Raw genomic sequence first — 12,637 nt, forward strand, 5'->3', positions numbered from 1 at the left:
GCTGAGCCTGTGTGTTAGCCCTGAAAGAGCCTACCTTTGCTCTGACAGTTTTGGAGACTGATGATGATGGTAATGATGAAGAAGATGAACTGTTGTTCATAGAGTACTTTTTATTTTTTATTTTTTTATTTTTTCTAATATATTTTATTAATTTTTTACAGAGAGGAAGGGAGAGAGATAGAGAGTTAGAAACATCGATGAGAGAGAAACATCGATCAGCTGCCTCCTGCACACCCCCTACTGGGGATGTGCCCGCAACCCAGGTACATGCCCTTGACCGGAATCGAACCTGGGACCCTTCAGTCCGCAGGCTGACGCTCTATCCACTGAGCCAAACCGGCTTCGGCCATAGAGTACTTTTTAAAGTATGTCTGGAGCTATGTTAGGCACATATTATGGAGATAAGTCAGTATCATGGAGAGAGCACAGGTTTTGAAATAAAAAACCTGGCTTTAAATTCTTGCTCTGCTTCTAATTAACTGATGGATTTTAGGCAAATCGCTTAACCTTTTTAAGCTTCAGTTATCTCATTTTAAAATGGGGCCTCTCATAATTTGATGTGAAGATTACAATAAATGAAATAATGCATTAAAGATGCTCAGCATGGTTCTGGGAATGTCTTAAGCAGTCTAAAAATGTTAGCTTATCTAGATAAGATTGCTGCTATTGACCGTATATTAAATATAAGAATACTGACATCTATACTAATAAAAGGGTAATATGCTAATTAGGGCAGATGTCTTCCGGATAACCTTCCAAACGTCCTTCTGGACAAAGCCGCAGCGGCTGTGAGGGCTGAGGCGCAGCTGTGAAGGGCCCAGGCTCAGGTTGGCAGTGGCAGCAGCAGTGGGGTAATGGGGGCGGTGCCTTCCCCTGATCCACCAGGTCATCTCCCGCAGAGGGAGGCCAGACTGCAGCTTAGGGTGAGGGCTGAGGCAGAGGCAGTTAGGGGCGATCAGGCCAGCAGGGGGGCAAGGTAGGAGCGATCAGGCTGGCAGGGGGGCAAGGTAGGGGCGATCAGGCCGGCAGGCAGAGGCAGTTAGCCTAAACCGGTAGTCGGGCATCCCCTGAGGGGTCCCAGATTGGAGAGGGTGCAGGCCAGGCTGAGGGACCTCTCCCCACACCCTGTACACGAATTTTGTGCACTGGGCCTCTAGTTATAAATAACTTACTCTGTGTCACATGGTTACTAAGCTATAGAGCCAGGACTTGACCCCATATCCTGTGCTTTCCCACTTGCTACTTTGATAGAAGAAAACAGCTCCATTTGGTTATATGTGTTTGCTTGGCAAGCTAAGAAACTCAGGACTAAATAAGAAACTTACATTTTATTATTATTACATCTTTTATTTGCATACACATGATCAAATCCTTGCTTCTTTCATTCCATTGGCTCTGAGCTCCCTCATTTTTTAGTAGTTGATGATGTGTTGGGGGAAGGAATGTAAATAAACTATCGAGCTAATGTAAATAATGAGAACCCAATGCCTTGACAAAACAAAGAAGAATGATTTTTTAGTCATATCCTTAAAAAATAATTTGTGCTGCTACTTCATTCTTTTAATGATTAAAAAATAGTGGAGCCCTGGCCCGGTAGCATCGTCCTGTACACCAAAAAGGTTGCAGGTTCAATCCCCAGTCAGGGCACACAGCTAGGTTGTGGGTTGGACCTCCCCCCCGTCAGGGCACCCACAGGAGGCAACCGATCAATGTTTCTCTCTTACATTGATGTTTCGTTCTCCCTCCCTCTCTCTCAAATCAGTAAACATCCCCTCAGGTGAGAATTTTAAAAAGAGAGAAAAGAAAAAACAGTTGATTCTACATCTTTAGAAATTGCATGGTTTTATTTTAAGGTGATAGGATGTGAATGATCAGAAGTGTGTGATTTATTGTTTTCTAGGAGTTTCTCTTGAATTGTTTACATCGAGATCTGCAGGGTGGGATAAAGGATTTATCTAAAGAAGAAAGATTATGGGAAGTACAAAGAATTTTGACAGCCCTCAAAAGAAAACTCAGAGAAGCTAAAAGACAAGTGAGTACATTTATTATTTTTGGTACATTATGTTTATAATAAAATATAAAAAGAATGTGCTAGGATCTTTCATATTCTCTTTTAAGTTATTTCTTTTAAAAATACAATATATACACATTTCTTGAAGCGAAGGTCCTAATGGGAAATTTATTTGTTTAGAAGTTCCCAGTTTTAAATGACTGATTCTTCAGCTTGGCATCAGAGAAATGTTTCATTTGAACAAATTATTTTACTAAAAGATGTTTTGTCATTTCCTGGTTGGTTGTACCTGTAAAAGGAGCTTCCTAAGCATGAGAAGCAGTTGGAGAGTGATGCTTTTCACTGGGGAATTTGAGTCAGATATTTGGAAACACATGGAGGTACTAAAGATCAGGAGGTATTTTCTTTACCTAGGAATAGGAAGAGTGGCATGTGACTCCTGATAAGTGTGGGTACGTGAGTCAGACTTTGGATCTCCCCTGTAGTTTAGTGTATGTTGCTTGGCTCTGGGACTGAGTTTCCCAGCCACACCAAGGCTGAGTCGAAATTTCTGGACCATCTTACAACCAACATGCCAATTCAATGGCAGGATCCAAATAACACTGCCAAGGAACATTAGCATTTATCAGACTGGGAGAGCATGATTGCTGGTGGGTTACCATTGTGGTTGTGCCAAAAGACAAAAGACAACCCAAGGACTTTTATTGCTTTGAGGCTAGAGATTTACATTTATGTGGAAGATAGCTTTGTCAGAAAAGAAACACTCAATAATTTCACTTACATGTGGAATCTAAAGAACAAAATAAATGAACAAACAAAACAGAAACAGACTCATAGATGTAGAGAACAAACTGATGGTTGCCAGAAGGAAGGAGGTTGGGGGACTGGGTGAAAAAGGTGAAGGAATTAAGAAGTACAAATTGGCAGTTACATAGGAGTCATGGGGATGTAAAGTATAGTATAGGGAATATAATCAGTAATATTGTAATGACTATGTATGCTGCCAAGTGGGTACTTGAATTATTGGGGAATCACTTTGTAAATTATATAATCGTGTAACGACTATGCTGTACACCTGGAACTAATATGAAGTAGTATTGAAAGTAAACTGTGATTGAAAAAGAGAAACATTCATGAATATTTAACACATGAACTCCAGGACTAGCCGAAGCCCTCTGTGTATTTCTCTTCCTTCTTTTCTCCTGTTTACCAGATTATCTTATTTTTATTTTGCTTCCTATGTCTATTTTTATTGTTGTTATTCCCCTCATTGATTCAACCTGGAATCGGGTTTTAGATGACCAGCCAATCCTCATGGTTGCAATTGTTAACCAGGTAGCATTGTCCATGTCTTTAAATGAAGGGCCTCTGATTTAGAATAGAACTAATGTAGGTTTGGCTTTTATTTCTCTTGCTTCTACATATTTCTTGGATAAAGGAATCATGATATAAACCAGAGTCAATAATAGAAAGGAATGGATTACCATTATCAGTTTTTCTTGATGTTAACTTACCATGCCTGCTCATTAATACACAAAATACTCAAAGATTCTATCAACTGTTTTTCAACTTTAAGGAATAAATGACTTAAAGATAAAAGTAAATAATCCTATATAATAAAAGGGTAATATGCAAATTGACCCTAACAGACCTGTCTGGGAATGGCCGTTCGCTATGACATACACTGACGACCTGGGGCAGATGCTCAACACAGGAGCTGCCCCCTATTGGTCAGTGTGCTCCCACGGGGAGCTCTGCTGAGCCACAAGTTGGGCTGACAGCTGCGAGCACAGGGCTCCCAGGCTGCCAGAGGGATGTCTGACTGCAAGCTTAGGCCTGATCCCCCGGGGAGCTGGCCTAAGCTGGCAGGTGGACATCCCCCGAGGGCTCCTGGGCTGTGAGAGGGCGCAGGCTCGGCTAAGGGACCCCTCTGAGTGCACGAATTTTCATGCACTGGGCCTCTAGTTCATTATATTAATGGATTAAAAATAAGAAAAACCACAAAATCACATCAACAGAACAGAAAACCATTTGACAAAATCCAACACTTACTCATGGTAAAAAAAACCCCAAACCTCTCAGCAAACAACTTTCTTAACCTGATGAAAGGTGCATCTGTGAAAAATTCCATGACTAATGTGCTTAATAGTAAAACTCTAAATGCTTTCTCCTAAAATTGGGTGTATAAGGCAAGGATTTCTGCTCTTGCCACTTGTACTCAACATCATACTGGAGGTTGTTCAGGCCAGTGCAACAAAGCAAGAAAAAATAAAAAAGGATACAGATTGGAGAGAACTAAGTGTATGTATATGACATGATCACCTATCTATAAAATCCTAAGGAATCTATAAAAAACTAGTAAGTGAGGCCCTGGCCTGGTAGCTCAGTGAGTTTTAGAGTGTCATCCCAATACACCAAGATTGTGAGTTCAATCCCTGGTCGGGGCACATACAAGATTCAACCAAAGAATGCATAAGTAAGTGGAACAACAAATCAGTGTTTCTCTCTCCTCACCCTTCCTCTCAAAAATCAATCAATAAAACCCCCCAAAAACTAACAAGTGAATTTAGCAAAAGTTGTAGGATATAAGCAAAGTTGTAGGATATAAGATCAGATATACAACAGCCTATTGTATTTCTGTATATTAGCAGTGGACAATTAGATATTGAACCTAAATAGAAAAAAGATCTAAATAACATAGAGCCGTATATCTCAATATTGTTAAGATGTTGGGTTTTCTCAAATTGATCTGTGGACTCAATAAAAATCTAAACAGGTGGCTTTGTAGAAATTAACAAGTTCTTCTAAAATGTATATGGAAATACAAAAGACCTAGAGTAGCGTAAACAAAAACATTAGAGGACTCGCACTACCTGATTTTAAGACTTACTATGAAGCTACAGTAATCAAGGATAGACATATAGAATAGACTGTCATAAATAGACCCACATATATAAGGGCAATTAATTTTCAACAAAGATGACAATTCAGTGGGAGAAAAAGTTTCTCTTCAACAAATGGTGCTGAAACAATTGGATCTTTATATGCAAAGAAGAACCTTTCATTAAAAACTAGAGGCCTGGTGCATGACAATTTGTGCCCGGGGGTTGGGGGGGGAGGGGTCCCTCAGCCAGGCCTGCCCCCTCTCACAGTCCAGGAGCACTCAGGGGATGACCTACTGACAACTTAGGCCCGCTCCCTCTGTGGAAGGCCACTGGGTGATCAGGGGAAGGCACAGCCCCCATCACCCTGCTGCTGCTGCCACTGCTGGCCCTCGATCCTTGCTTCTTAGCACTGGCCCCGCCCCCCTGCCCACTAGTGGGCAGGGGGGCGACCTGGACCAGGCCAGCTGGAGGAGGGGCTGTGGGAGGTTGAGGCACAGCAGGTCACACTCTGTCCAGCCTCTGCAGAGGCGTGGCACTGGGACTGGCCCAAGCTGCGCCTCTCTGGCTGCCTCTGCGGCTGCCTCTGCGGAAGGGGCAGCACTGGAACTGGGATCACGCAGCCCCCTCTCCCACTGCCTCTGCAGAAGGGGCCATGATGCTGGACCGGCCTGGGCAGAGGACTCTCCCGTGCCAACTCTGAGAAATTGGCTGTGTCCCCACCCTCTCGTGCGGCCCCACCCTCTCTGCGGCACCGGGTTCTCCTGCGACCTTTGTGAAAGGGGCCACAGTGCTGGACCAGCCTGCGCTGCCGCCTCCTGCACTGCTGGCCCTCGGCCCTCGCAGCTGCTGTGGCTTTGTCTGGAAGAATGTCTGGTCTAATTAGCATATTAGCCTTTTATTAGTATAGATCAGTGATGGCGAACCTATGACACGTGTGTCAGGTGACACGTGAACTCATTTTTTTGGTTGATTTTTCTTTGTTAAATGGCATTTAAATATATAAAATAAATATCAAAGACATAAATCTTTGTTTTACTATGGTTGCAAATATCAAAAAATTTCTATATGTGACACGGCACCAGAGTTAAGTTAGGGTTTTTCAAAAATGCTGACACGCCGAGCTCAAAAGGTTCGCCATTACTGGTATAGATGAATCATACACTAAGACAGCGGTTCTCAACCTGTGGGTCGCGAACCCTTTGGCGGTTGAACGACCCTTTCACAGGGGTCGCCTAAGGCCATCCTGCATATCAGATATTTACATTACGATTCATAACAGTAGCAACATTACAGTTATGAAGTAGCAATGAAAATAATTTTATGGTTGGGTCACAACATGAGGAACTGTATTTAAAGGACCAGAAGGTTGAGAACCACTGAACTAAGATCTAAAGAAAACTTCTAGGAGAAAACACAGATCTACTGACTTGCTTAGGTAGTGATTTGTTAAATAGGACTCTAAAAGAAAAATTTGATAAATTACATTTCACCAAAATTTTAAAACTTCAAAAGACACTGTTAAGAAAGTGAATATACAAGCCAGAAGCTGTGTCATAATGTTTGCAAAAAACACATATCTGATAGAGGACTTGAACGAAAATCTATTTTAAAAAACCCTCTTACAACTAAATAGGAAGACAAAACAGTTCATTTTTTTTTTTTTTTAGATTTTATTTTTCTAGAGTAGTTTTAGGTTCACAGCAAAATGTGAGGAAGGTACAGAGAGTTTGCATATATCCCCTCCCCAACACACATGTGTAGCCTCTGCCATTATCAGCATCCCTCACCAGAGTGGTATATTTATTACATTAACAATTCAATTTTAAATAGGCAAAAATTTGAATAGGCAGTTCACCAAAGATGATATACAGATGGCAAATAAGCATGTGCAAAGATGTTCCACATCATTGGTTATTAAGGAAATACAAATTAAAACCACAATGACATAACACTGCACAACAACCAGAATGGCTAAAATTAAAAAAACCAAGTGTTGACAAGAATATGGAGCAACTGATACTCATTGCTCTTGATAGTACAAAAATAGTACAGTAATTTTGGAAAACAGTTTGGCAGTTTCTTAGAGTTAAATGTATGATTGTCATATAACCCAGCAATCCCACTTGTGGTTATTTAAGAAAGCGTATACCCCCACAGAGCTTTTACAAAATGTTCATAACAGTTCTAGTTATAATCCGTCAAACTAGGAAGGACCCAGATGTTTATCAGCTGGTGAATGGATAAACAAATCGGGGTACATTCACATCATGGCATATTATCCAGCAAACTCCTGATACAAACAACAAAATAGAATTGTTAAGAACATTATGCTAAGTGAAAGAAGCCAGATAAAACAGACTACTGATTGATTCAATTTGTATGAAACTCAAGAAAAAGCAAAACTATAGCAGTGGGAAGCAGATCAGTGGTTGCCAGGGACAACAGATGGTGGAAGAACCAAGGGTATTTTGTGTGGTGATAGAACTGTTCTATATTATGATTGTGGTGTGGCTGTATACATTTGTTAAAACTAATTGAATTGTATGCTTAAAACCCCCCACCAAAAAAAGTACCACAGAAGACAATTTGTGTGAAAGGGTTCTGGAAATGGTGAGCACATTAACCAGAATTGCACATTTTCACACTGTAGCCACAGGTTAAGATCCACGTTATTTTTCAATTAACATTTCCTGTTAACAAATGTCCATTTATCCAGATGGTTCCTCTGACTGTTAATGTTATTTTTTTCAATTCTAGGAAATGAGAAGGAAACTTCTAGAATGGTAATGGTGTGATTTGTTGAATATGTGTTACATATAGGCTGACCAGTTTTGTTTTTTTTCATTTGTCTTACTTGACAGGAGTGTGAAACCAAGATTGCACAAGAGATAGCCAGTCTTTCAAAAGAGGATGTTTCCAAAGAAGAAATGAATGAAAATGAAGAAGTTATAAATATTCTCCTTGCCCAGGTAAGTTAAACTCTTTTTTCTCTGTTCTGCAAGCTTCCTTTTAAAAGAAAATTAAAATTGTATATATTTAAGGTATACAAAATGATGAAGTGGTAGACACAGTGAGATGGTTATTACAGTCAGGTTAATTAATATTATCGCCTCCCATTGTTAACTTTTTCTTTAGTGATGAGAGTACCTGAAATTTACTCTTAGTACATTTTCAATACTCAACACAGTATTATCCTATATAATAAAAGACTAATAATGCTAAGTGTCCAGTTGTCTGTTCAACCAAAGTGTAATATGCTAAGGCCGCTCGCTATGATGTGCACTGACCACCAGGGAGCAGACAGTCGACCGGTCAAACAATCACTATGATGTGCCCTGACCACCAGGGGGCAGATGCTACGACTGGTAGGTTAGCTTGCTGCTGGGGTCCAGCTGATTGGGACTGAGCGAGATGGGCTGGACTTGCCCTGAAGTCCCTCCCTGGCTGGCCAACCTCCTGTGTCATTCCCCGGCCCTGATCATGCACCAGTGGTGTCCCTTGGCCTGGCCTGCACCCTCTCACAATCTGGGACCCCTTGGGAGATGGTGGAGAGCCGGTTTCGGTCTGATCCTGCAGGCCAGGTCTCTAGACTTACTCATCCTATATAACTGCAACTTTGAATCCTTTGACCAACATCTCCCTATTTCCCCCACCCCTCAGAACCTTTCTACTCTATATTTCTTTGAGTTTTGACTTTTTTTTAGATTCCACATACTAGTATAAGTGAGATCATATAATAGTTGTCTTTCTCTGTCTGGCTTATTTTACTTAGCATGTCCTTTAGGTTCATTCATGTTGTCATAAATGGCAGGATTTCCTTCTTTGTCGTGGCTGAATAATACTCCTCTGTGTATGTGTGTGTACACACCACTTCTTGATCCATTTATGTGTTGCTGATTGGGGTTTTTTTGTAGTTTGATTCTTATGAATAATGCTGCAGTGAATATGGGTGTGCATATATCTCTTCAGTATCTTGTTTTCATTTCCTTTGGATGTATATTTATAAATGGGATTACTGGAGTATGACTGCTCTATTTTTATTTTTTGAGGAACCTCCTGTTTTTCATAATGGCTGTACCAGTTTACATTCCCACCAACAGTGTACAGGGGTTCCTTTTTTCTGCGTCATAATCTGTGTAAGGTGATATCTCATTGTGGTTTTGATTTGCATTTCCCTGATGATGCGTGGCATTGAACATGTTTTCATAAATCTGTTGGCCATTTGTATATCTTTTGAGATGTTAGGTCCTTTGCTGACTTTTTAATTGGGTTGTTTTCTTTCTATTGAGTTGAGTTCCTTATGTATTTTGGATATAAAACCCTTATCACATGTATGGTTTTCAAATATATTCTATTTATAGGTTGTCTCTTCACTCTGTTGGGGAAAAAAAGCTTTGCTATGCAGAAACCTTTTATTTGATGCAATTCCATCTATTTTTGTTTGTTGCCTGTGTTTTTGGGGTCCTATCTAAAAAAATTAATTGTCCACACCAATGTCAAGGAACTCTTTCCTGTGTTTTCTTTCAATAGTTTTATGGTTTCAGGTCTTAGATTGAAATCTTTAATCCATATTGAGTTGATTTTTTTTTATATGGAGTGAGATAAGGGTCTGATTTCATTCTTTTGCATGAGGAAAACCAGTTTACCAATATAATTTCTTAAAAAGATTGTTCTTTCCCCATTAGGTGTTCCTGGCACCTTAGTCAAAAATTATTTGATCATAAATGTGTGGATTTATTCCTGGGCTCTCTATTCTGCTCCATTAGTCTAGATGTCTGGTTATATGCCAATGTCATAATGCTTTGATTATTATAACTATGTAGTATATTTTGAAATCAGGTAGTGTGATGCCTCTAACTTTATTCATTTTGTTTAAAATTGCTTTGGCTTTTTGTGGTTCTGTATGAATTTTAGAATTAATTTAATGTTTTATTGATTTTTTTTACAGAGAGGAAGGGAGAGGGATAGAGAGTTAGAAACATCAATGAGAGAGAAACATCGATCAGCTGCCTCCTGCACACCCCCTACTGGGGATGTGCCCGCAACTAAGGTACATGCCCTTGACCAGAATCGAACCTGGGACCGACCCTTCAGTTCACAGGCCGACGCTCTATCCACTGAGCCAAACTGGTTAGGGCTAGAATTGTTTTTCTATTTCTGTGGAAAACACCATTGGAACTTTGATAGAGATTCATTGAATCTGTAGATTGCGTTGGGTAGTATGGGCATTTCAACAATATTATTTCTTCTGTTCTAGCTGGTTTGGCTCAGTGGATAGTGTCGGCCAACAGACTGAAGGGTCCCAGGTTCGATTCCAGTCAAGGGCACATGCCTGGGTTGCGGGCTCGATCCCCAGTAGGGGGTGTGCAGGAGGCAGCCAATCAATGATTCTCTTTCATTGATGTTTCTCTCTCTCTCTCTCCCTTCCACTCTGAAATTAATAAAAATATATTTTTAAAAAATATTTCTTCTGATCCATGAACATAGAACATTTTTCCCATTTGTATCTTCAAATTCTTTTATCAATGTTTAATAGTTTCAGTGTCTAGGTCTTTCACCTTGTTACATAAATTTATTCCAAGTATCTTTTGATGCTATTGTAAATGGAATTGTTTTCTTAATGTATTTTTCAGATGGTTTGTTGTTAGTGTATAGAAATGCAACTGATTTTGAATGTTGATTTTGTATCCTGCAGCTTTACTCTTTATTTATTAGCTCTAACAATTATTTGGTGGAGTCTTTAAGGGTTTTCTTTCTTTTTTATAAACTTTCTTAAAAAAATGTTTTTATTGATTTCAGAGAGAGGAAGGGAGAGGGAGAGATAGAAACATCAATGAGAATCATTGATCGGGTGCCTCCTACATGCCCCCTACTGGGATCGAGCCTACAAGCCAGGCATATGCCGTGAATTGAACCTGCAACCTCCTGGTGCATGGGCTGACCCTCAACCATCTGTGCCACACCAGCCAGGCTTTAGGGTTTTCTACATATAAGGTCATGACCATTTGCTTTTATTTTTATCAAATTTGGTTACCTTTTATTTTTTTTCTTATCTAATCATTTTGGCTAGGACTTCCAGTTGAATTTTGTCAACTGTTTTATTGCATCTATTGAGAGGATATGATTTTTATTCTTTATTCTGTAATGTGGAGCATCACATTTATTATGTTGAGCCATCCTCGTATCCCAGAAATAAATTCCACTTGATTATTCCATCTGATCTTTTTAATGTGGTGTTAGTATGTTGTTGAGAATTTTTGCAGGGATATTGGCTTGTAATTTTTTCTTATAGTGTCCTCACCTGGCTCTTGGTATGAAGGTAATGTTGACCTTGTAAAATAAATTTAGGAGTGTTGCCTCCTCTTCAGTTTTCTGGAAGAGTTTGAGAAGGATTGACAATGCTTCTTTAAATGCTTGGTAGAATTCACCTGTGAAGCCCTCTCTTCTGAGTCTTTTTTGTTTGTTGGGAGATTTTTTATTACTGATTTAATCTCCTTATTCATTATTGGTCTGTTCAGATTTTCTGTTTCTTCATGATTCAGTCTTGGTAGATTTTATGTTTCAAGAACTTACCCATTTCTTCTAGGTTCTCCAATTTGTTGGTGTATAAATGTTTATAATAGTCTCTTATGACCCTTTGTATTTCTGTGGTATCGTTTATAATTTTATTCATCTGATAAATTTTAGTATGTTGTGTTTCCATTTTAATTTGTCTCAAGATATTATTTTGATTTCTTTGACTCATTGGTTATTCAGGAATTGTATTGGTTATTGTATAATTTGAGAAGCTCATTTACAAAGGTGCAAGGTTTTTTTTTTTAATTTAATGTATTTATTTCAGACGGGAGGGGAGCGAGAGAGAGAAACATCAATGATGAGAGAGAATCATTGATCGGCTGCCTCCTGCATGCCCCCTACTGGGGATCGAGCCTACAACCCGGGCATACTAGTATGCCGACCCAGGAATTGAACCATAACCTCCTGGTTTGTTTGTTTTAGGTGGGTGCTCAACCACTGAGCCACATCAACTGGGCCAAAGGTGTAGTCTTTTAACCAAACTTTATTTTGAGGTTTTAGACTCTTGTCTGCTGTTTGCCATACTTATTCAGGGTGCAGCAAAAGTAGGTGTATAGTTGAGAATATACGACAGTTTATTCTTGTTCTATTGTTATTATTTACTAATTACTGTATTTCCCATATGAACAACTGCAGCCTATTTTTGCCCACCCCCTATGGTGTTTGTTTAAATATTCAACTAGAGAAAACTATCTTCTACTGAATGATTATTGGACACTGTTCTAGATACTTTAATCTCATTTCATCTACATAGGTCGAATTATAAGTACTTCCCCTGATTTACAGATTAGTGGTACTTGTTTCATATTAATAATATTGAACTTTAATAACTATTTAAAATATATTCTTCCTGATATCAAAGTTTGGGATCCTTGAAATGTACCAATACAGACAGTTGTTGCTAATAGCACTTTTTAGATATTCTGATTTTATTCTTTGCAGTGAAAGTCAATTGTTGATAAATTGTTTTATTTTTCATTCATTGATTTGATCAATAGCTCTTGAGTGCCTATTCCAGGAATAGAGCTGAAGATGAGTCTCTCAAGTCAGCCTTAATCTGTTCTAGAAACTCCCAGTTTACTAGTACTAAGGAATGAGGTCTAGGCTCTGACAATAGCCTGTGCCTCCAAAACTCATGTATGTGGGATACCTGAAGCCTGTGAAG

At 39.4% G+C, this 12,637-nt stretch overlaps 1 protein-coding gene across 1 annotated transcript in view; it reads left to right on the top strand.

The window, feature by feature from the left end:
* Positions 1-12,637, top strand: part of RALBP1 (ralA binding protein 1) — a 38,420-nt gene that overhangs the window by 20,248 nt on the left and 5,535 nt on the right. Inside the window, 2 exon segments of the mRNA XM_023754256.1 lie at positions 1,901-2,032; positions 7,758-7,865. Coding sequence (XP_023610024.1) covers positions 1,901-2,032; positions 7,758-7,865 — 240 coding nt within the window.

This window comes from Myotis lucifugus, unplaced genomic scaffold, assembly GCF_000147115.1.
Source record: "Myotis lucifugus unplaced genomic scaffold, Myoluc2.0 scaffold_58, whole genome shotgun sequence".
Classification (NCBI taxonomy): domain Eukaryota; kingdom Metazoa; phylum Chordata; class Mammalia; order Chiroptera; family Vespertilionidae; genus Myotis; species Myotis lucifugus.